Source organism: Schistocerca nitens, chromosome 2 (genome assembly GCF_023898315.1).
Source record: "Schistocerca nitens isolate TAMUIC-IGC-003100 chromosome 2, iqSchNite1.1, whole genome shotgun sequence".
Classification (NCBI taxonomy): domain Eukaryota; kingdom Metazoa; phylum Arthropoda; class Insecta; order Orthoptera; family Acrididae; genus Schistocerca; species Schistocerca nitens.
In genome coordinates, this window is record NC_064615.1 from 202,557,466 (window position 1) to 202,583,557 (window position 26,092).

At 42.5% G+C, this 26,092-nt stretch overlaps 1 protein-coding gene across 1 annotated transcript in view; it reads left to right on the forward strand.

Moving 5' to 3' along the window:
* Positions 1-1,349: 1,349 nt before the first annotated feature.
* Positions 1,350-26,092, forward strand: part of LOC126235904 (uncharacterized) — a 97,361-nt gene continuing 72,618 nt past the window's right edge. The window contains exons 1-2 of the mRNA XM_049944851.1: positions 1,350-1,813; positions 24,799-24,957. Of these exons, the coding sequence (XP_049800808.1) occupies positions 1,682-1,813; positions 24,799-24,957 (291 nt within the window). The 5' untranslated portion in view covers positions 1,350-1,681. The remainder of the gene's footprint in view (positions 1,814-24,798; positions 24,958-26,092) is intronic.

Here is a 26,092-nt window from a genome sequence, read left to right on the forward strand (position 1 = left end):
CATTTACTAGATAACTAACATGTTGACAGAGGTGAGAGTAGAACTTTTGGTTTGGGCACCACGTTGGTGCGGGCATAAAGGGGTCCCATCTCTCTTCAACTGCGGTGTAACAAAGTGTGGTACACAAATTGTACCACCAGACTTGAAAGAGTTAACATGGTGACTGACGTCACGTGTCAAGCTTTGCTTCGCGTAGTAGTGTCTCTCCGGTTTAGTATTGAGCTCACTGTTTAATAATAATGTCAAAGCGTGAATATATTGAACGTCTAAAGGTCGCACTAAAGGGGGCATGTTGATGTACCGTTAGTACTAGAAATATGAACAAGCAGTATTGGTGGCATTCAAAATATTCTCTGTACTGTCAATACATACTGAATGCGTGAGGTCAAGTATTGACGGTTTGACAATATTCTCCATTGTGATGTTGACAGCTTCGTGTATCAGTCACGAGGCGTTTTAGTGTGCGCCTTTTGTTTTCAGTTCGCCTTTGTTCATATCATACATCAGATTCAATTTTTCAAGTGGTCTTTTAACATAAAACAAATTTAATAGACCTACGAGAGGCAAATCATAGCACATACCACTTTCGGATGGTGAACGGAGGGGTCTCTATGACACTGCTTACATTAGGACAGAATTACACAGCAGTTTGGAACAACGCTTCCGCTTCGAAAAGTACATCATATATCTGCAATTACTAGTATGAGGTGTGCGAGATACACTTCAATTTCACCAAATTATTACAAAATGTAAAAAAAATATGTTTTACGCCTGTTGTCAGAAAATATTTTTGCTAGTCGGGTATAATTATTTCACAAATTTAATAGAATTATAGTAATTGTGTTTCCTGACGTAGAACAAGACTTCGAGCATTCGAATGATCAGAACGTTCGCCAGAAATATCACATATACTCCTAATCTCTCGTTGACTGCGATTGCGTCTCTCATTTACGTATCTTGCTTCCCTGTTTTATCTCGTTTCAAAATTAATAACTTGTTGAGCCGATACGGACCAGGACTCGTCGGAAAAAGTGTGAAATCTTTAGGATATATGGTTCTGATTGTCAGTAAATTAATACGTGGCTAATCGCTCCTTTTTTCAGCCATTGTCGGATCCATTTCCTCTTTTACTCTGTCTTCTGTTGTTGCAAGTTATAGCTAATATAATTGCAACACACGCTTTCTTTTGGGTGTTCGACATCGTGGCCTTGTAATACCGCGTCGTCCATTGACAATTTTTGTCAATGTTATTGATGGTGTGAGGTCGCTTCAGTATAGTATTGTCAATAAATTCCGAACGTGTGCAGGCCCCTTAAAATACGAGTGCATTGTTGATATGGTTTATTTCTTGATCAGTTCTTTGACCATTCGTTAAAAGACACCGTGAAAATATATTAACGTTAGAAATGCAATATAATGGTGCTTTACATTCTGCCAACATTTCCCTATTCGGTACTAAGAACCACAAGATTTTTCATAGGCCATAACAAGCTAAAATAAAGTACATTACCGTCTCTAAATTGGTTACGACCTCCTAAATTTTCTCGCTAATAATGTATAGAGAAAGTGTAGAAGTCGTATAGGAAGGAAGGTACGCGCCAATAAAGTTTGTCTGTGGTATTCACCAAACACCCGCGGTAGACGGGCGTCTAAGTTTTCATGGAGTGAAATAAGAGAGGAAATGATGGTTTTGGAACCGGAAATTGATCCGAATTTGTGCCGACTTTGTGGTAAAGCAGATGGCCTTAAAGTTGATATATTTGATGAAAAACACAATTATCAGAAGAAAATCCATTCATTGCTACCAGTTGCGGTAAGGTTCTGTAATGTATGCCTTCTTTTGTTGTGGTAGGTGTCCTAGTTGTAAATGAAACAAAACTGAGTTTTATAATCCGTGCAGTGTAAAATTGCGATAAGTTCGAAAATATGGTCATACGTCGAGAGTTTTAAAGTAATTTGTCAGCTGTTTGCGAGATCATCGCCCTAGTGAAACAGGCTGTCAACACACTTTATAGTCAATAATTATGTACATTATATTCCCGAATACGGTCGCTCTAATGCCATTTTAATATCACCACACTCGAAAGCAAAACTCTAAATTCACAGTTAATTATAGCATTTATAGAATATTACTTTGTTCGTATATGACCTCAGCTTGCATTTGGTGGATATCACATTTAAATGAAATTGTAAAAAAGGCAGTGATAATTGTTTGTTCAAAGTCCACTTAGGATAAATTCGTGCCTAGCTACAACAGATCAGATTTTATTTGATGCGAACCAACAATACAGTTACACTAAATATTGCTCGTGGCAAAATATATAGTCAAATTAGTTGCACACGTGATTAGCACCAAAAATGAAATACCCATTAATTTTACACATTTACTTTGAATGTGGTATACATAATCTGAAGGCTTCGGGTGATACACTCTAAACAGTGACACTGTTTGAAATGTTGTTTATTTCTGAGAATTTATGTTATAGGTCCAGAAAGTTACATTTTAGCCCATAAATGATGTATGGAATAAGTATGTAGCTTTTCTGTGAAATAATAATTGACAGAATGTTCACATGTAGATTGTTTGGTGTCTGAAACTATATGTACCTGTTACATAACTGAGCATTGCTTAAGACAACCCTGTAGATACAAAAATGCCATCACATTGTAGTTTATTTAATAGGTTTCTTAAATCTGCTTGTGCAGGGCTGGTTCCATTGAGGAAGTAACAATTGTTGTTTCGTAGCCTTGTAAGTATTGGGCTTTAATTGATAATGTAACATACAAACAGTTGCTTCTCTGTTCCATACCTCAATCCACACCTTTGTTTTTTCTTCTTCATGCTGAGATCTACAAAACACAAGCGATGACTTACAAACTTCCACCATCAATCTTGATGAAAATGACGATGAGTCTCATTGGTAGTGCAAAATTCATTGCTTGTGTTTCATTGATATTAGTGCCAAGAAAAGGAAAAAAAAACCAAGTGTGTGGGTAGAGGCATGGAATGGAGACACAGCTACTTATATGCTTCACTATTAATTATACTTATTTAAGTATTCATATATGATGTTAATCAAGAGGGGAATGCTTCATTCTACTTGGAAGAAATATTAGCTTATTATGTACCCACATTCTTCAAAAAGCACAAGTTTGAAAGACAGTGATCAATGAATAGGCTGTCTCTTCCTCTAACACATCAGTATAAGGAGAATGCCACAAAAGAATTATGTAAACATTTAGAATTAGTAATCTGTAATGTTGCACTGGGAAATGGATGGGAGCACAGTGTGTTCTGAATGTCAAGAGTATGCATATTGGGTGTCCCTCATATAGGCCTCCCTTATCAGCCTCATATTCAAAAACTGTATGTCTGAGAGTTTTCAGCTAAATGTGTTTCAAGCAAACAGACAAATTGAATAACAAACCCTACATGGTCTGAAAGAAAAGCAAGAAACGAAGTTAATTTCAATTGGGCATCTTGGTTTAAAATATACATAGCTGAACAGAGCTCTCAGAATTAAACTTTTTTGGTTTGGAAAGCTTTTGATACTTAGAATTCTTATGAAGACAATATTATTGACAATGACAGATTAAATGATGACTAGAGAATAGCCTACAAAAAGTTTTATAGAATAATATATGTGCTTAAAAATTGTTTCTAAACTCACACAGAGGAAGAGGGGTTTTTAAATTCCTATTTTAAATAAATGTGTGTTACAATAATACATAAGAATTGTAAAATTTGATGTGTTCTTTGTCTTTTGTCTATTTGGCCATGATATGTTTGGTCCATTGTTTGGTGGCCAGCTGTAAATTTTTGTATTTCGTGTGTTGGTAGGAGGGGCCAGCCAGACTTTATGTGATTAGCCATGACCCTTTTTTGTTGAGGTGACAGTCTATCAGCAGTGATCAGCCATAAGAGTTGACATGACGAGGAAGCATGCTGGTCACTAGTAACTACAGAAATACATCTGGATACTAAAGGTGCCACAGAAGTGCACAGAACAAGATGTAAAGCATCTTATTTTGAAGATCTGAACAGTTAAAAAAAAGGGGGGGGGGAGGAGGAGGGATGAACTTAAATTTTCAGTGCAGAGTCAACTGTCTCGCCTATAGTGAATGAGGCAATATGGCTTGTGTAGACTGTTCAGTCCTTCAGTGTGCCTTGAAGAGTCATTTCCACTGATGACTTTCTTAATAGGATGAACTGATGTGTATGTGTTACTAATAATATTTACTGATACAAGTATTATGTACAATCTGACTTCTGTTCAAATTTAGCACAGTAATGCACTCATTGTAAATAATTGTTGTAAAATGATTTTTCTATGACAATGAAAATATTCAGTTATTGATAACATAATGTAAATGGATATATAAAAAATCTATTCACCGGGTGGTGGGAGGGGAACACACACAAAAAGGTTCAAGTTATACAAGCTTTTGGAGCCAGTGGCTCCATCTTCTGGGAGAAGAGTTTAAGGGGGAGGAAGAGGGGTGAAGGAAAAGGACTGGAGAGGTTTAGGGAAAGGGATACAGTTCAAAGAAGTTACCCAGAAGCCCGGGTCAGGGATGACTTACCAGGTGGGATGAGAAGGAAAGACCAATTGTTGGGAACTGCACCAGACAAGATTTGAAAACCTGAGAGCTTAAAGATGGAAGACAGGGTAATATGCACAACAGAGATTTCTACTGAAATATCGTGCACAAGTTTATAAGAGTGAAAAGCTATGTGCATTGTAAGTAACAAGAGGTGGGAGGGGGTATGGTAAAAAATAGAAAATGAAAGATGTAGAAAACTAAAATGGAGTGGAGAAAGGAGTAGTTACTATGAATAAATGCTGAGACAGAAGAAATTAACATAAACTAAGGCCAGGTGGTGGTGAGAACCAAGGGCATGTTGTAGTGCTAGTTCCCACTTGTGGAGTTCTGAGAAACTGGTGTGTGGGGGAACAATGTAGATGGTACATGTGGTGAAACAGGCACCAAGACCATGACTGTCATGTTGTACAGTATGCTCTGCAACAGGATATTGTCTCTCCTGGCTGATAACTAGGTGCTAGTCATGCTAACATAAAAGGCCAAACAGTGTTTACATATCAGCTGGTATATGACACGTGTTGTCTCACAGGTGGCTCTCCCCTTGATAGTACATGTTCTGCCAGTTACAGGGTTGGAATAGGTGATGGTAGGAAGGTGCATAAGGCAAGTCTTGCAGTAGGGATGGTCACAGGTGTAGGAGCCATAGGGTAGGGAGATCGGTGCAGAAGGATCATAGGGTCTGACAAGGATATTGTGGTGATTGGGAGGGCGATGAAAAGCTGTTCTAGGTGTGCTGGGCAAAATCTCATACAGAATGGATCTCATTTCAGGGCATGATTTTAGGAAGTCATGGCTTTGTTGAAGTTCCTGGTTAATATGTTCGAGACCAGGATAATACTAGGTGACAAGTGGTGTGTTCGTAAGTTGGTTTTTGGAGGGATCAACAGTACCAGGATTGGATATGATGGCCCAGGAAATCTGCTTTTGAACTAGCCTGTTGGGATAATTATGTCCAGTGAAGGCTGAAGTGAGAGTGGTGGTGTATTACTGTAAAGAGTCTGCATCTGAACAAATCCGTTTGCCTCAAATGTCAAGACAGTATGGGAGGAGCATTTGATGTGAAAAGGATGGCAACTGTCAAAATGTAAGTACTGTTGTTTGTTAGTGAGTTTGATGTGGTTGGAAGTGTGTAGCTGGCCCTCGGTGAGGATGAGATCAACATCAAGGAAAGTGGCATGGGATTCAGAATAGGACCACGTGAAATTTAATTGGGTGAATGTATTTAGACGTTCCAGGAATGTTAACAGGTCAGCCTCACCATGAGTCCATACGGCAAAGATGTCATCAAGGTATCTGAACCAGATCTGGGGCTGAAGGCTTATGGATCCTAGGAAAGCTCCTCCAAGCAACCCATGAAAAGGTTGGCATAGGAAGGAGCCATCCTGATTCCCATGGCCGTACCCCTGATCTGTTTTTATGTCTGCCCCTCTAAGGTGAAGTAACAATTTGTAAGTATAAAGTCTTTCCTTCTCATCTTGTCTGGTAAGCTTCCCCTGACCGATGTTATGGGTGACTTTTCTGATCTGTACCCCTTTCCCTAAACGTCTCCAGTCCTTCTCCTTCAGCTCCCTTCCCCTTCAAATCTTCTGCCAGAAGAAAGAGCCGCTGGCTCCGAAAGCTTATAAAAGTTAAACCCTTTTGTGTATGTGTTTCCCTGCTGCTGCTTGGCAAGTAGATTTATTATCTATCCATTTACAATATAAAATGATTTTTCTGTTTTTAATGATACAGGGCTACAATAGCCTAAGAATTATCACTTGCACTTCAGTGTATTGAATATTTATATGTTTTTTGAAAAGTTTGTTGTTTCCTTTTAGATGAAAACAACCTTAAGATTTTTTGACTTATTTCACACCAGTGAGTACCATTTCACTTGGTATCTGTGGAAGGTATATTAGTATATCCATTTGTCTTTGTAAACATTTATTGTGTATTTGTGTTTTCTGACATGTTTTACATCCTGGAGTAACTCTTCCCTATGTGTCTATCGGAACAAAAAATGCATCTAATCTAATGTAATCTATAATGTGTGTATTGTCACTTTACAGCAAGAAGGTTTGATAACGTAAGTTGTCGCTCCAGATTGTCACACATCACAGCTACCTGATGTGAACATTCAGCTGTTATCACGTGATGCACCACATTGAAGATATGCCTAATACTGGTCGTCCACACTCAACAACCCTAGTGAATGACTCTCCACTGTTCACAAACCACTCCACATGAGCAAGTTGTTCTCTAGGCATCCCTTACAAGTCCGCAGCACTTTAGTGCAAGAAGGGTGGGAAAGGGAACTACTGGAATAGAACCAGGGTCAGTGGTATTGGGGGGGGGGGGTAGTGCAAGAAAGGTGGGACAGGGGGAACTACTGGAATAGAACCAGGGTCAGTGGTATTGGGGGGGGGGGGGGGATTTATTCGCTGCCTGAGAATCGTCGTGGAAGAGAGCTTATAGGACCAGGTACCAGTTCGTGTCTCAGGCATGCAGTTTCAAAGGTTGAGCAGAAACAGTGGCCAGCCAGCCAGCTTATCATTTAAGGATGTTGTATATCATTCATTGCTGTCCTGATGAAAGCATCCTCCGGCATACTGTCAAGGCTTAAAATAGACGTATCGGTTATGGGTTATTCTTTCAATATAATGCACAACCACACTATGCACAGCTCATGAACACCTCCCTCTATGAGGTAGGATTCAGCTGAATGGAATAGCCTGTAGCATCTACTCACGTTAACCTATTTTAGCATGCATGGTAAATGAACACATTCAAAAGAGGCAGTATAGAAATTATTGTGAGCATTTTGTATGGAAACAAATAATTTCCCTGTATTACACCCCCACACAGGAAAGATGACTTCAGTAGCAAAATGACTAAAAGTGACTCTGCATTATTCATTATAAACAGGCATATCACGTCAGCTTTTCCACTCATTAACATAATTTAGAGATTAACTGTTTTCATTCATTTATCACAGAGAGTAACTGACGCACAGCATATTTCCCATCTCATGATTTTCTTTATGAAGAGGTGGTGTTTACAATATGCCGTGGGCTCCAGCAATAGCTGCCTATAGATGAAGTTCTCAACAGTCGTATTGCATCAGAAAACATTGTCTAATGAACAAAAGGCAAGTGATTCACCTTGGCCAGATGGTTGTTATTGGCTCTTTGACTGCCTCTCACATAGCACACAGAAGTCCTGAAACATGCTGGTGTTCAGACAGGGAACGTTCAGATTGTTGACTGACTTCATGTTGCAGCTTCCATTTGTGCAATAGTTGCGCAGCTTGATTGGACATTCGCTCAATTTTGTACCGTTGTATTTCCATTTGTTCCCCTCAATGATTAAAGTTTTCGACAACTGGTCAGATGCTAGATTCATATGTTTCTGGCTATGCATCCAGCCTATAGAATTCTATAAACAGGGCATTTGAAACTTGTTTCCGGCATGGAAAAGTTGTCAAGAGACTTGGTGTATTTGTTGAGACTGCTGCTTGTAGCAGTCGTGACATATCAGAATCGACTGTCACCTTTGCCTGCATCATCTGTATCATTATGATCCTCTCCTGGGGCCACTGTTTACGTGAACAGCATAGGCTTGTTTACATAAATATTACGCAATGTTAGGCAGTAGTATTTTTAATGCAGTACTACTTTTAATGTTGTATAGTGGGTTAGTTGATTTAGAAAATACAAGTAGCATGGAGCGTATGATATTCAGATTGTGTTTTGCTTTGGAAACTATTTGGAAATTCCACTGATTTGGTCAGATATATCGGTGGAAGCAGACATAGTTGTACTAAAAGTAAATTGAGTTACTGCTACTAATAATGGAAGTAGATCGATGCTGGCATATAAACAGACCTTAAATTTTTTCTAGACTGCTCCCATAGCCCGTAGGCTATTGGCTGAAATGTGTAGATTATCATCATCTTTTGTTTTCTGTTTATAGGGTCATTAATTTTGTATTGGAAAGTTTGATGCATGGAGAGCTGCGTCAAATCAGTCTCTAGACTGAAGATCTTAACAACAATAACAAAGTTTGATTTTTAATTTTTGGTTTCTGATCTTGTTTGTTCATTCTGGGTGATGAAAGGTTTTAAGTACTGTTGGCTACAAATTTATTGAAATAATGAAACAAGTTATATGGTGTAATTTTGTCCAACACATTTTTAGAATTGAACCAATTGTAGATAACAAGTTTAACAAAAACAGTATAAACAAATTTAAAAATTTTGAAATAATATATCACTTTTCTGTCCAAAACATTGGATGTCCTGATAATTAATTTCTATATGTAATTTTTTGACCATTCTTGTACTGTAAGTTTGGGAGATCTCAATTTAAGGTGACAGTAACTTAAAAGACAAATGATTGTCAATACAATGCATAAACGTGTGATAAAAAAGTAATGAGAATTTTTGTTTTTCTTAAAGAATATTTTTTTATTCATCAACAACAACTTTGTCCCCTTCAAAGTAATTCCCCTCAGATATAATGCACATGTGCCAGCAGTTTTTCCAGTCTTGGAAGCACTTCTGGAACACACTTTTCATCATGATGTTCAGCTCCACTAGTGATCCTGTTTTTACATCATCATTGGTGGCAAACTAACGCCCTTTCATGGTTCCCTTCAGCCCTGGGCATAGAAAGAGGTCGCAGAGGGTCATGTCCGATGAATGCAGTGCCTGAGGCAACATAATGGTTTTGTTTTTTTCCCCAAAAAATCCTAAATAAGTATTGAGGTGTGAACGGGAGCTCTGGCATGATGCGATTTCCATGAGTGGTTTTTCCCACAATTCTTGTCATTTTCTTCAGATTGGTTCATGCAAACGGCGCATAACTTTTAGGTAGTATTCCTTAACGGCGCATAACTTTTAGGTAGTATTCCTTATTGACAGTACAGCCTTAGGTCAGGAACTCATAATGTACCATCCCATTGTAATTGAAGAAAACAGTAAGAAGAACTTTCACATTAGATCGAACTTGTTGAAATTTTTTCGGTCTTGGTTCTTCAGGCAGTTTCCGCTGGGGCAATTGGGCCTTGGTTTCAACGTCATACCCATGTACTCATGTTTTGTCACCTGTTACAAGCTTCTCTAGAAGTTCTGGATCATTGTTGACTTCATTCAGGAATTCCTGAACAATGTCTATGCAACATCATTTTTGGTTGAAATTCAACAATTTAGGAACAAACTTGCTACTACGTTTCGTACCCAAAACTCCCCAAAACATTGCTTGGCAAGAGCCAGAGGATAGGGTGACATCATCAGAAACCTCTCTAATGGTGATTCGGCAATTTTCCCAAAACCGTTTTCTTTACACCTTTCACATTGTCATCGGTAATTGATGTAGTAGGATGTCCAGGGTGGTCGTTGTGCTCATCTTCTTGACTCCATTTGAAATGTTTATATCACTCTTAAATTCTTGTCATACTCATAGCAGATTTGCCAAAAGCCACAGGCAACACTACGCATGCAATATTGTACTTTATTCCATTTTCAATCAAAATTTAGAGCAAATTCTTTGATCCATCTTTTACAAAGGTAAAAATTCGCTGAACACTTGTAAATATACATAACCTTTCAGACTGTCAGCAATAAACTAAATATTCAAAACAGCTGAAAATGGCAGCATACACCAGGATCATGTGTACCAACAAGACTTTAAAAAAAATTTTGTGTGCAACCTGTGAAATTAAAAAATTTCCGGAATTAAATTTTAACTCTGCAGTGAAGTGTGCAATGATATGAAACTTCCTGGCACATTATAACTGTGTGCCAGATGGAGACTTGAACTAGGGACCTCATATTTGTTCTTTGAGTACACAAGTAATCCTCCTCCCAGTCTTGATGCAGGTTTCACTCACACACACACACACACACACACACACACACACACACACACACAGAGTTTCAGCACAATTTAGTCGGCTGGGACTATGTCACAGTTTTGAAATGTTTATATTCCATTGACTCTGAAGAATGAATCTTTCAAAAGCTAGAAACATTCTCAGTTTTCTTTATGTGTCTGTTGATGACTATCATGTCAGCTATTCCTCAAATTGTTACATTTAATCATGTGTTGCAGTTTAACAATGGCATTCGTAAGTAGCTGGGGATTGTGGGGCATAAATATTTGTCACTGTCACTACTTTTATTTATAACACAACCCACATAATCAGAACACATCAGCTTGAATAATGAAGTAAGAAACAGCAACGGCAAAAGGACACAGAAGTTTCACACACTTAGGTATTAGCAATACGCAGCCTCACCCTACTAGTGGTTGTTGTGCAACAAGAGTTCAGAATGGTATGTGGTGGGGGGCTGTGGAGGCATAAGTAATTACCAGCTTCAATACTTTTATTTATAATATAACCCATCTAATTAGAGCACATCAGCTTAATCCCGTAAGTGGACATTTTTCAAGCATGCTCCTCTGCCTCAGTTGGCAATTTCTGCTAGCACTGGCTAGTGCCATGTGTCTTGACCAGTCATTGAAACATTTCTTTCTTCATTTTAGTTTTTGGACCAGTACAGAAGACAGTTAGGTTGAAGTGCTATGGAATGAAAAAGAGAAATTAAATTTCATTTTTTGCGTTACTACAGATTGTTTTCTGTGTGAAATATTTTAAAATGTGGTGTTGCACGTAGGACTCTTAATGCATACTACATACATCCTTGTTGGTCTTTCCATCATTGTGCATGGCAAAACCTCTAGAAAATGCCTGGCTGCAAGACTGTTCACTTTTGGTGATTGAGATGCATGTCCAATTGGTAACCCTTGTTGTGGAGAGGATTCGGACAGATATTCCCCAAGATTAATAATGAATTCCAATCTGCTTTTTTCACTGCCATATTTTTTGTGCAGAATGTGTGCATTGAAACATGCAGTGAATCGCAAAACACACTCTGATAATATTTTTTCAGTTTGTTTCTAGTCATTTGCTGTCACTGCAACTGGGAGTCAGTGCTATTGAGCTCTCCCGTATCCCGTAATCCTTGATAACAATTGGCTTTATCTGATGGCATTCTTCAAAATTACTTCTTGAAATGTATCATCATGAAACCTCCTGACTATAACAATGTCCCTCTTGCTTTCCATACACTCAACATCAGTTTGTTTCTGTAGACAGTTCCCCCCTGGCGGGGCTCATGGTTCTTTTGTGAGTTCGTGCATGTTGCACATGGGGCTCTGAGCTGTTACGGCCCATTCTTCGCCCCCTGGCTGCAATTCCTTCAACCTGCCCCCTCTCTCCTTATCCTCGCTTCTTCCACGTTGCCACCTTCCCCTCTCTCGGTGTTTTGATTTATGTCGACCAGGCTATCCATCTGGTTACCTGTATTGGTTGCAATTTTGTTTCTCTTGCCTGTTCTTTCACCCTTTTGGCTTTTAGATCCCCACTTGAGGTTTGACCTCCACTTCAAAATTTCCTGTTTTTAGTGTGAGCCATATGGGGAAGAACTCCCTCTCTAGCATCTACGGTGTGGATTCCTCTCCCCCCTTCCTTCCCCTCTCCCTTCCCCACTGTAGCCCCCTTCCACTCTTCTAGGTCACCAGCACGTGTAGCCAGTCCATGTGGTGGGGCTGTTATTTACCCATATGGCTAAGCCCCCTGACAACACAGGGATCACACTACTGATACCTGAGCTGTTCCCTCCCCATGTATTCCAGGGAGTGGTTGCTTATCTTGTTGGAGCATCAGAACTCCCTGCAACGGCCACTGTGCCGGATGGCCCTCGCTGTGGGTGGGTGGAATTCGTGGGGAGAGCCCCTGATCGGAGTGGGTGGTATCATGGCAGATGCTTAGTGCATGAAGTGTATCGAGCTGCAAAAATCTGGCCATTCTCAAACAGCCGTCTCTTCGAATGCTGAATTATCATTAAATGCTGCTTCATATGATCCGGCAACCTTCCCCTCCTTGACTACACCATGGGAGGAGGGCCAGGCTCGCCGTCTTGGGATGAAACCCTTTTCCCGTTACTTTATCTGTACTAGGACGGTTGAGGACAAATTCATCACCACAAAGCCATTGTTTTTCGTGGGAAATATCGAGGACAAGTTTGGTAAAGTGGAGTCTCTTAGTGAGATGCGATTGGGCTCCCTGTTGAGCAAAGAGTCTTCTGCCACCCAATCTGCAGGTCTTCATGCCTGTGATAGTCTTGGCAATGTTCCGGTGTGTATCACTCCTCACCAGTCTCTGAATATGGTCCAGGGAGTAATTTTCCATAGGGACCTCATCCTGTAAACTGATGAGGAACTCCAGGCTAATCTGGAGCGGAGTGTTCATTTTGTTCGACGTGTGCGAAAGGGTCGCAGAGACAACAGCACTGATTCTGGTGCCTTCATTCTGGCTTTCGAGGGGGATACCCTTCCAGAGAAGGTCAAGGTTATGTGCTACAGATGTGATGTGAAGCTGTACGTCCCTCCACCTATGCGGTGCTTTTGGTGCTTGCATTTTAGGCATATGTCTTCCCACTGTATGGCGGACCCTTTGTGTAGTGACTGTGGCCACCACTCCATGAGAGAAGCCCCTGTGTTCTACCATCTGTGTGTGTCAGTTGTGCTGATGGCCACTCCCCTCGCTCGTTGGATTTCCCGGCTCACAAGAGAGAAAAGAAGATCCAAGAATACAAATTCCTGGATTGTCTGTCTTATGCTGAGGCCTGCCAAAAGAATGAGACACTCCATCCAGTGTCACTATCTTCAACTTTTGCCTCCGTTACTTCCTTTCCTCCTCCTCCTCCTCCTCCTCTCCCCCCCCCCCCTGTGTTCTTACTCCAGCCTTACCCCACTGTCCTCTCCCCCTCCCCTGCAGTTCCCATGACCTCACTTCAGGGAGCTGCTCCCCCTCCCTGGCCAAAGAAGTGCCCCCCTTCTTCGGCATCTGCCGGTGATCGGGCTCCCTCCTGGGACCCCTCTCCCCACCATTTCTCCTGCCAGAAGACTGTTACCACCACTCGGCCACGAGGTGCACAATCTGTGCACCCCAAGGTCGCCCGCTCTCTTTTGGTTCCCAATCTTGCAGAAGCCTCTACTCCCCCTGTGCCCCGCTCTCCTCCACCTCAGACAGAGAAGAAGAAGTAACATGAATCAAACGCAGGGGACATTGGTCCCCTCCCCCCTACCAGAGAAGCAACAGCCTCCTCCAGCTCCTCTCATGTGGAAGGGGTCCATTGGGACCCTCTCTCCCAAGGTCTCCACTAATGCCATGGCGGACACTCACCAGCGGCTCAAGGAGCCAAAAGATGCTGGACGAAGAGCTTCACAGTCTTGCTCCATGCCTGAAGCTGCTTCGGAGAAATCTTCCTAGCAAGTCCCTGAAGAGAAGTGAGAGAGCAAGCAAACTAAGAACAAGTCTGCTAAGAAACAGGGCCCTCTCATGGCTCCACCACCATGCCCTATCCATTCTGCATCTCAGGATGCAGTGGAGATCTTAGTGTCCCCTGCTGACGTGGAGCTCACTGATGCCTCATCCACCGTAGAAATGGCTACAAATACTCATTCAGAGGCAGCAGGTGACCTTGAGGCATAACCTGCCTCCTTGTGTGGCTTCCCAGCCTCATGATAACGTCATCCTCCAGTGGAATTGCGGGAGTCCGGCAATGTGGACCCCTGCCCTCCGTAGCTATAAGGGATATTACAGGAACCGTAACAACTATAATAGAGTGTCAGGTGTCTGTGTCCTGAACTCAATATGCAGTGAACCTGTGCCCCGTCAAACCCCTCTTGAAGCTGTGGCTGTCAGGTTAAGGACGATGCAGAAAATAACTGTCTGCAACATATATCTTCCTCCAGATGGTGTAGTACACCTGAATGCATTGGCTGCACTGATTCATCAACTCCCTAAACCTTTCCTACTTTTGGGAGATTTTAACGCTCATAACCCCTCATTGGGTGGCACAGTTCTTACTGGCCGAGGCAGAGATGTCGAAACTTTACTGTCTCACAGAATGAGATTTTCACTGTGCAGCGGAGTGTGCGCTGATATGAAACTTCCTGGCAGATTGAAACTGTGTGCCAGATTGACACTCGAACTCAGGACCTTTGCCTTTCGCGGGCAAGTGCTCTACCAACTGAGCTACCCAAGCACGACTCATGCCCCGTCCTCACAGCTTTACTTCTGCAGTACCTCGTTTCCTACCTTCCAAACTGTACAGAAGCTCTTCTGTGAACCTTGCAGAACTACCACTCCTGAAAGAAAGGATATTGCGGAGACATGGCTTAGCCACAGCCAGGGGGATGTTTCTAGAATGAGATTTTCACTCTGCAGCGGAGTGTGCGCTGATATGAAACTTGAGGACGGGGCGCGAGTTGTGCTTGTGTAGCTCAGTTGGTAGAGCACTTGCCTGCGAAAGGCAAAGGTCCCGAGTTCTAGTCTCGGTCCGGCACACAGTTTTAATCTGCCAGGAAGTTTTACTGTCTCAGTTCAACCTCTGCCACACATTTCAGTGTGGCACATGGCACATAATTGGCCATTGATCTTTCAGTTTGCAGTCCTGGCCTTCTCCCATCAATCCACTTGGGAGCACATGACGACCTGTGTTGTAGTGACCACTTCCCCATCTTCCTGTCACTGCCCTGACATCAGGCCTGTGGACGCCTCCCCAAATGGGCTTTAAATAAGGCAGACTGGGAAGCCTTCACCTGTGCTGTCACCGTTGAATTTCCCCCACATGCTTACATCGATCTGGTGGTTGAGCAGGTAACTACAACGATCGTTTCTGCGGCGGGAAATGTGATTCCTTGTTATTTAGGGTGCCCCCGGTGAAAGACAGTCCCTTGGTGGTCGCCGGAAGTTGCTGAGGCAATTAAGGAGCGTCAGCGAGCTCTACAGTCTCATAAGTGGCGCCCTTCACTGGAGCACCTCGTAGCCTTTAAACGGCTCCGAGCTCACATTCGCCAGCGTATCAAAAGGCAGAAACAGGAGTGTATGGAGAAGTGTGTGTTGGCCATTGGGTGCTATACGTTACCTTCCCAAGGCTGGGCAAAGATCAAACGAGTTTTTGGGTACCAGACCCCAACAGGTGTTCCCAGTGTTAACTTAAATGGCGTGTTATCTACCGATGCAAACGCGATTGCTGAGCACTATGCTCGTGCATTTGTGTCGATGAATTACTCCCCAGCTTTTCACACTCACAAACTGTGGATGGAAGGGAAAGTCCTCTTGTTCTCTACATGCCACAGTGAACCCTATAACGCCCCATTTACAGTGTGGGAGCTCCTCATTGCCCTTGCACATTTCCCCGACACAGCTCCTGGGCCCGATCGGATCCACAATCAGATTATCAAACATCTGTCATCTGACTACAAGCGACATTTCTCGTGATCTTCAACCGGATCTGGTGCGATGGCGTCTTTCCATCACACTGTTGGGAGAGCACCATCGTACCAGTGCTCAAGCTCGGCAAAATCCCACTTGATGTGGATAGTTATTGGCCCATCAGCCTCTCCAATGTTCTTTGTAAGCTGCAGAACGTATGGTGCGTCGGCGGTTGGGTTGGGTCCTGGAGTCACATGGCCTACTGGCTCCGTGCAAGGGCAGCGTCCGCCTGGGTCGCTCTACTACTGATAATCTTGTGTCCCTTGAGTCTGCCATCCGAACGGCCTTTTCCAGATGCCAACACCTTGTTGCCATCTTTTTTGATTTACGAAAAGTGTATGACACCACCTGGCTACATTATATCCTTGGCACATTATACGAGTGAGGTATCTGAGGCCTGCTCCCGATTTTTATCCAGAATTTCCTGTCACTTCATACTTTCCGTGTCAAAGTTGGTGCCTCCCGTAGTTTCCCCCCATATCCAGGAGAATGGCATCCCGCTGGGCTCTGTATTGAGTGTATCTATTTTTAGTAGCCATTAATGGTCTAGCAGCAGCTGTAGGGCAGTCTGTCTCACCCTCTCTCTATGCAGACGACTTCTGCATTTCGTACTGCTCCACCAGTACTGTTGTTGCTGAGCAGCACCTACAGGGAGCCATCCACAGGGCTGTAACCCACGGCTTTCAGTTTTCGGCTGCAAAGTTGTGTGTTATGCACTTCTGTTGGCATCGTACCATTCATCCGGAACCAGAACTTCATCTTACTGACGATCCCCTCACCGTAGTCGAGACGTAACGATTTTTAGGACTGGTTTTCGATGCCCGATTGACTTGGCTTCCTCACCTTCATCAGCTTAAGTGGAAGTGCTGGCAGCACCTCAATTCCCTCCGCTGCTTGGACAACACCAACAGGGGTGCAGATCGCTCTACGCTGCTGCAGCTATACAGAGCCTTTTTCAATCCCGCCTTGACTATGGGATTCTGGTTTATGGCTTGTCAGCACCCTCAGCATTGCATTTACTCAACTCTGTGCACCACTGTGGTGTTCGAATAGCAATGGGAGCTTTTAGGACGAGTCCAGTGGCCAGCGTCCTTGGGGAGGCTGGAGTACCTCCATTGCAGGTCAGGCGTGCACAATTGCTCACCAGTTACGTTGCACACGTTTGTAGTTCTCCTGCTCATCTGAATTACCAACTCCTTTTCCCACCCATGGTGGTTCATCTCCCGCCTCGGCAGCCTAGGTCAGGGCTTGCAATTGCATTTCATGTCAGATCCCTTCTATCTGAACTGGAGTCCTTGCCTTTACCACCGATATTCGAGGTCCAATCGCGTACACCTCCATGGTGTACACCAAGGCCGCAGCTTCGCCTGGTCCTTTCACACGGCCCAAAGGACTCGGTTCATCCCGCGGCTCTCCACTGTCACTTCATCTCGATTCTTGACATGTACCATTCCAGGAAGTGGTTTACACCAATGGCTCAAGGGCTGATGGTCACGTTGGCTTCGCATATGTCCATGGAGGACATATTGAACAGCATTTCTTGCCCGATAGCTGCAGTGTTTTCACTGCAGAGCTGGTGGCTACATCTCGTGCTCTTGAGCACATCTGTTCATGCCCTGAAGAGTCGTTTCTTCCGTGTTCTGACTCCTTGAGCAGCCTACAAGCTATCGACCAGTGCTACCCTTGTCATCCTTTGGTAGTCCATCTACGCCCCGGAACAGTCTGGTCGTTCAGTGGTATTTGTGTGGACCCCAGGACATGTCGGAATCCAAGGCAACGAACTTGGTGACAGGCTGGCCAAACAGGCTACATGGAAACTGCTTATGGAGGTTGGCATTCCAATAACTGACCTGCATTCATTTTTACATCGCCAGGTTTATCGGCTTTGGGAGACGGAATGGCATATTCTCAGTACACACTACAGACTGTGTGTCATTAAAGAGACTATGAATGCGTGGCAGTTCTCCATGCGGGCCTCTCGCAGGGACTGTGTGGTTCTCTGCCGGCTCCGCATTGGCCACGCTTGGGCGACCCACAGCTACCTCCTGCGCCGTGAAGACCCGCCTCAGTGTCGATGTGGCGCCTGGTTGACAGTGGGCCATATCCTGGTGCACTGTCCCACTTTGACTGCCCTGCGACGAAATCTTCTGTTACTGGACTCATTGCTGCTAATTTTATCTGACAACATCCCATTGGCTGATTTAGTTTTATGTTTTATTGATGAGGGTGGGTTTTATCATTTGATCTAAATTTTAGCACACGTCCTTTGGCCCTCTGTGTCCTTCATCATAGTGCTTTTAGGGTGGAGGCTCTAATGTGTTGCAGAGTGGCTGGCTTCTCCTTTTTATTCTTATGGTCAGCCAGCCATGGTAATCTGTTTTGTTGTTTTAATCTCTTCTACCTGTTTCTTGCGTTGCTGTGGTTTTCTTCTCCCTTTTCTCCATTTAAGTGTTTGTTGCTCTTCCATCGTTCTTGTGGTTTTTCCTTTCTGTCCATTATGTGTTGTCAGTCTTGCTTGTTTTATTCTCACCCTTGTGGCATTGTTTTACTCGGAACAAGGGACCAATGACGTAGCAGTTTGATCCCTTCCGCCCTCTTTTAAACCAACCAACCAACCAACCTTAGCTCTTCACGAGACACAGGCTGGATTCCATCCACAACCAGATGATCCAACACTTGGATGTTCCCCAGAGGCAACAGCCCCTCAGGGTCTTCAACTACATTTGGCTCACAGGTGATTTTTCTGTCACAGTGGTAAGACTGTATAGCTATTCCTGTCCTTAAGCTCGGGAAAAACCCAAAGTTTCTCGAGAGCTACCGCCCCACCCCCCACCCCATTTAGCCTTACGAATGTACTCTGTAAACTGCTCAAAAGAATGGTCAACTTCAGATTATGTTGGCTACTCGAATCTCAGGGCCTTTTGTCTCTGTAGCAGTGTGGCTTCCGGCTAGGGCGATCTCCAACTGACCATTTACTCTGATTGGATTCAGCCATTCGACAGGCTTTGACTCACTGCCAGCACCTTGTCGCAGTCTTCTTTGACCTACATAAGGTGTATGACAGGACTTGGCGCCATCACATTTTATTTACCCTCTATGACTGGAGCTTCCGTGGTCCCCTTCAGATTTTTATCCACGAGTTTTTATCTTCCGGGTTTGAGTTGCAGCGCCCACAGATTCAGCAGAATGGTATCCCACAGGCTTCTGTGCTAAGTGTCACAGTCTTCCTCATTGCCATCAGTGGGCTTGCGACCTCTGTTGGGCCTCTGTTTGCGCTGGCGTTGTACGTTGACGATTTTTGCATCTGGTGCAGCTCCCACTCAGTAACATCTGCTGAGCGCCAGCTCCAATGTGCCATCCGATGAGCCTCTGTGTGGGCCACTGCCCGTGGCTTCCAGTTTTCTCCCTCCAAAATGCAGGTTATGCATTTTTGTCATCGACCCACAGTGCACCTCGATCCAGAACTTTATTTTGGCAACCAGCTCCTCGGTGTTGTAGCACAGTCCCGTTTCTTGGGCCTTTCTGATAACAAGCTGACATGGCTTCCCCACATTCGCCACCTAAAGACTACATGTTTGCGGAAGCTTAATGCTCTCTGCCTCCTGGCCCACACATTTTGAGGTGCAGACCGTTCCACTCTTCTCCATCTTTACCGAGCACCGGTCTTGATCAGACTAGATTGTTATAGTCTGGTTTATGGCTCAGCAGCTCCTTCCAGTTTGAAACTCCTTGACCCTGTCCATCATTGGGGAGTGCATCTGGCTATTGGAGCCTTTCGCACCAGTCCTGTTGATAGTCTCCTCACAGAAGCAGGGATTCCCCTTCTACACATTCGATGGAGCCAACTCCTTGTTTCTTATGCAATTGCCATTCGCCAGGTCCCTGACCAACTTGTGTACCCTTTGCTCCTCGCCAATGAGAGATGTCTCCTTCCTAACACCCACCCATGGGTGGGATTGCTGGTTGGCATGCTTCTCACTTTTCTCTGTCGGGATCTCCATCTCCACTCCCTGGACTGCACCTTGTGTTTTTCCTCCCCTCCCCACCCCTCCCCTCCCCTCCCCTCCCCTCCCCTCCCCTCCCCTAGCCCACGGATTAGGACCGATCTATTCCAGGGTCCTAAGGTCTCTGTTGCTCCTGTGGTTTACTGGCGTCTTGTATGTGCTATCCTTGCAGAGTTCCAGGGTGTCACCATCTTTTACACTGATAGTTGTAAGACTGTTGATAAGGTGGTATATACTTTCACCCCTTCTACTGGCTTTGAGCATCATTTATTGCTGGGATCATGTAGTGTGTTCACAGCAGAGCTTCTAGCTATTCACAGGGCCCTCCTTTTTGTTTCTCAGGCCTCCCTGCAATGTGTTTTAATTTGTTCAGACTCCATGAGCAGCCTGCAGGCAATCAACCGATACTACTCTTGTCACCCATTGGTCTATGCTATCCATGACCTTCTCTCTGCCCTTGGGCGTGCCGCCTGTTCAGTCGTCATTCTCTGGGTCCCAAGTCATGTGAGCATCCCAGGGAATGAATTGGCTAACCGTTTGGCTAGAGAAGCAGATACTTACCCCCCATTTCCTTTCATGATTCCAGCTGCAGATATGCGGATCTACGTCAAATCTCTCTTTGCCCAACAGTGGAATGCCATCTGGACTGCTACTACTCATAATAATAAAACTCCACACAATCAAGGAGTCTACTGCAGTTTGGCGCTCTTCTTTCCGCTCCTCTCGGAAGGAGTCCACTGTTGTATACCATTTACGCATTGGTCATATCTGGCTCACCCATTGTTTCCTCCTATGTAACCACCCACCCCCAAAATGTGGTTGTGGAGCCAGACTGATGATATCTCACATATTGGTGGAATGTCCCCTTCTTTCAGCTCTTCGTGTTAAGTATAGTCTTCCTGATTCCTTAAATTTAATATTAGCAGATGATCCACAGATGCTTGACCTGGTCCTCAGTTTCCTCCATGAAAGTGGTTTTTATTTCAAGATATAAGGTTCTCCTTTAGTCTTGGAGCAGGGGCAAGTTGGTTGTGATTGGGACTACTTTTGCAGTCTTCTCAGTCTGTAACCCCATGACCGCGCCCCCTTTTTTCCCAGTTTTTAGATCTGGTCTCACTTTTTATGCTTTTACTGTGTGTGTTTAATGTTCATTATTTTATAATTTGAGTCCCTTGACTGGATCTGTCCACTTGTAGCATGACTGGATCTGTCCACTTGTAGCAGACACCCTTCCTTCTGTAACTCACTTTGGAACTGTGGGACTAATGACCTCTCCACTTGGTCCCATACCCCTCTCAATCAATCAGTCAATCTGTACACAGTTACGTATTCACCTCTTCAATTTTTCATTTTTCGTGAAATTGGGAAACTTCTTTGTGTGTCACCTCATTGGGCCATCAACTTCGGTGTTCTTACTCGTTAGTTTATCAACCTCATATAGTCTAGTGCACCAGTTTTCGAGGTAAACAGAGCACGCAGCAAATCAAGAGTAAGGTAGAGGGGGAGAGAGAGGGGGGGGGAGGGAAAGGGGGAGGGGTCGATAAGTTATTTTCTCTGCAAGAAAGACTGACAGAGTTCATGCCTTTGCCAGTATAAAAGCTGAATACTGTTATAACTTTTAATTGGTCAATAATGCATTGCCTCGACTGATAAGAGGTACCATATAGTACAGGAATCATCAGCTATTAGCATTATAACACATGCTGACCTGATCTCGTCATTCGCACAGGATGCTGTGGATGGATACATCCGACAAATCCACTGAGAATGAGAAGGCCATGGATGTATATATCTGTTATGTCCACTTAAAGGTTTAAATAACAAAATAAGGAAATATTACTTGCACATGACTCCAACAAACAAAAAAGAAGCAGTATATCTGATGTTAATGTTCAGATAAATCTTGATCATTTAAGTAAATGGTGCTTTAAGCTAAATTAACTTTATAAGCTGGAAAATAACTGTAATAAAACAAAGTTGCTGGGCACAAGCTCAAAGTAACAGGTGATGGGAGAGGACAGAAACATCCAAAAGCTAAGGCTAAATCTGCAAAACAAAACTAAATTAGGAGGAAATAGTTTCAACAGCACAGGAAAGTGCTTACACTACACTCAGCCTAGATATTAAAAAAGTTACCGAGTTAAAATAACATAACAGTAATATAAGACCATGCCCCCAGGGCCTAATTTGACACTGAACCTTCTGTAACTGCAGTGTATTTCAGGCAGGCACAACCTGTCTTTGCAGTGGCTCCACCATTAAGACAATAGTACACAGGAAAACACTAAATACTACAACTGTTAAAATAGCATAAAGGTGAATCACAGCTAAACCACTGGTGAATTCACAACTTATTTTTTTGTCGAGCACAACCGGTACAATACTCATCTAGTACACAGCTGTTCAAGTGCGCACACCATATGTGGTATTCAGTTATGTACGGTCTTCACTGGAGGCAAGATGCCAGGAACCCATGTCTGTGTGCATATAAGTTGCCATTAGCTCAGGCCTAAACTTCATACCAGTCTGCCCCACTGCTGACCAAGTGAACTTGCAGCTCTGTCCATATCACGCACACTGCTGTCTCTATTGTTCTCTTATTGAGTCTTCCGTCTTTGGCTCTCCACAGACTGACTGCTGCAGTTGAGCCTACCATTAGATTGATGTCTGAAATACTCCTCTGTGATACAGACAAGGGGGAGATTGAGTCAGTAATTACATCACTGAAGACTAAGGACTCTCATGGATGTGATGGAGTGCCTAGCAGAACATTAAAGTACTGTGCTTCACTTGGTAGCCCTATAGTTAGACGTACTTGTAATTTTTCCTTTAGGAATGGCCAGTTTCCTGAATGATTAAAGTAGTCAGTAGTAAAGCCACTGTATAGAAAGGGAGAATGGGATAATGTAGACAATTTAGACCTATTTGTATGCCATCAGTGATGCTAAAGTTACTGGTAAGGCTGTATGTAAGGATAATTGATCATTTTATATCACATAATTTGCTATCAAATGTACAGTTCGGCTTTAGAAGTCAGTTTAACAACTGAAAGTGCTATATTCTCTTTTCCCTGTGAGGTACTGGATGGGTTAAAAAAAGTTTAGAACGCCAGGATTTTTTTATTTTTTAGTTTTATTTATTTATTTTTTATTTTTATTTTTTTTTAACTAAGGCATTTGATTGTGTTGATCACAAAATATTGCTCCGGAAATTGGATCAGTATGGAACATGAGGAGTAGCTCACAATTAGTTCACCTCTTACTTTAACAACAGACAGCAAAAGGTCATTATTCACAGTGCTGAGAATGGCTGTGATGTGAGGTCTAATTGGGGCACAGTCAAATTGAGAGGAGAGGGGGGGGGGGGGGATGATGGTGCCCCAGTGATCAGTGTTAAGGCCATTCCTGTCCCTTATTTATGTAAATGATATGCCATCTAGTATTACAGGTAATTCTAAAATATTTCTGTTTGCTGATGACACTAGCTTGGTAAAGGATGTTGTGTGCAACATAGGCTCTGTTTCATATTGTGCAGTTCATGATATAAGTTAATGGCTTGTACAAAATAAACTAACACTAAATCACAGTATGACTCAGTTTTTCCTTTCTAACACACAATTCAACAAAACCCGACATTTTAATTTCACATAATGGGCATATGATTAGTGAAACTGAACAGTTCAAATTTCCAGGTGTTCAGATAGATAGTAAACTGTCATGGAAAGCCCATGTTCAGGATTTGTTCAAAGACTTAATGCTGCCATTTTTACTGTTCGAACAGTATCTGAAGTAAGTGATCGTTTGACACAAAAATTAATTTACTTTGCTTATTTTCATTCAATTATGTCGTATCGTATTATATTTTGGGCTAACTTTTCCCATTCTCAAAGAATATTTTTGGCTCAGAAACGGGTAGTTCAGGAAATAAGTGGTGCAAGTTCGCAAACCTCTGGTCGACCCCTGTGCACTGGTCTGGTATTCTGACTTTGGCATCTCAATTTATATATTCTTTACTGTTGTTTCTTGCTAACAATATCAGCTTACTCCCAAGAATTAGCAGCTTTCACCCAGTTAATACTAGGCAGAAATCCAATCTGCAATTGGATCACACTTCCTTAACTCATGTGCAGAAAGGTGTGCAGAATACTGCTGCATCCATTTTTCAATAAGCTACTACAAGAATTCATCAGTCTTAGCAGTAATCCACTCACTTTCAAATTGAAACTGAAAAATTTCCTCATGGTTCACTCCCATTCTGTTGAGGTGTTCCTTGAAAAATTAAGATGATTCTTATGTTATATTGTTGATTGCTTTACTTAAACTTATGGCTTGACTTTTTTTGGGTTCATAAATATTCTATTTACATCTTTATTACTTTTATGTTGTAATTTCATGTAGTGACACGTTCCATGACCTTGGAGATTTGCTGCTCTGTTTGGTCCTACAGAACTTGAGATGTGTAAATAAATAAATAAATAAATAAAAACACAGCTAGTGCAGGCTGGCTCTGTCAGCAAACTACCACATTTGACATGTCCATTTTAGTAGGTAGAATTCAATGTGCTGCATTCCACCAAGGACATTGCTTTACTTTATTTATATCCATTCTTTTTCATGCTGTTCAGCACTGCTATTTTGGTGAGTTGTGACATGTTCTCATAGATTATTTCAGAACATGAACTTTTCAATGGCAGTTCAGTTCTGATAATTAGAGACACAAAACATCTGAAAGTGTGTGAATTATTATGTAGACAATGTGATGATTTTTTAGTGAACAATGTTAGTTGTAAGAAAATTGGTTTTCCTAAAAACAACTACAATGTTGGTACATAGTCAAAACTCACCCACAGTATTTATTGTTGCAGATATACGAGTATGACCCTCTTCCAAAGAAAATGTGCCATCGCTGTATGTTCCAAGTTGATGGCTTTTATGAATTTAGAGAAAATTGTTTGAAGACTGAACAGTACTTAAAATTACAGCTTCCATGGATGCCACGTAAAGCAAGTAATGGGAGCACTGATGTGAGTTTCAATTTTTTTTAGCTCGTTTACTAACACTTTTGAGGACAGCATAGTCCTCTGTAACATAGAGCAAGATGGCTGAGGCAATGTTAATGCACTTACATTCAGGAGAAGTGGAGTTGGTATCCTTTGTGGCCATTTTCTACGGTTTTCCCAAGTTGAATATTGGGATGGTTCGATTGATAGCATCATGCCAGCTTCCTGCCCTATTCTCACCCTGTTGTATCCTAGTTTGTGTATGTTTTATATATGTGTGTATATTATTTCTGTGATATATGTGACATGGCATGTACTGTTGTGCCAGTTGGTGAAACAATGGATGGGTGGATGGATGAGTGAATGAATGAATGAATTAATTAATTAATGAATAAATAGATAGATAAAAGTACCACAAGGTGATTTTGTTGACAAGCTTCCATCATGTGATTATCTAACAAGTATTAAAAATGCACCAAGTTTGCCAAAGAGGACATTTTAATTCAGCAGTGAGGTTGAGACTTTTGCATGCAGCATGTTTCTATAAATACACATGTTAGAAATTCATTTTAAGTAAATTGTATTATAGGTCTTGAATGTTCTTACAGCTGTGAAAAAGCCAATCTCTCCACCAATCTGGTATTCCAAGAATACTAAATCTGTGAAGTTAGCAGGAGCCTCCGTTGAGGCTGGAATGGAAGGAGAATGATCATATAGGCTCACTCATATTTAAAGAAAGTGGATGACTTCAGGATACTGGGAAAATGCAACCAGTCTGCAAAGGTGATTGCTAACTAAACACCTGTGCAATCCATCCTAAGATATTGCTCAGGTGTGTGGGATCCATATCAGTTAGGACTAACAGGGAGCATTGAAGGCTCACAAAGAAGGGAACAACACATGTTTACAGATTTATTTGACTTATGGGTGAGCACTGTCGAAATGTTGAAAAATCAGAAGTGACAGACACTTGAAGACACAACCCCGTAACCCTACTTACATTTAAAGAACTTGCATTAAGCGAGGGATTTAAGACTATGCAACAGCTGCCTATATGACATTCCCCTAAGGACCTTTCTAGTAATTGATCAAACTTATTGACACCACCCATTATTTTGTTGTATACTGCCACAACTTCAGGACAAGAAATCTCTGTACT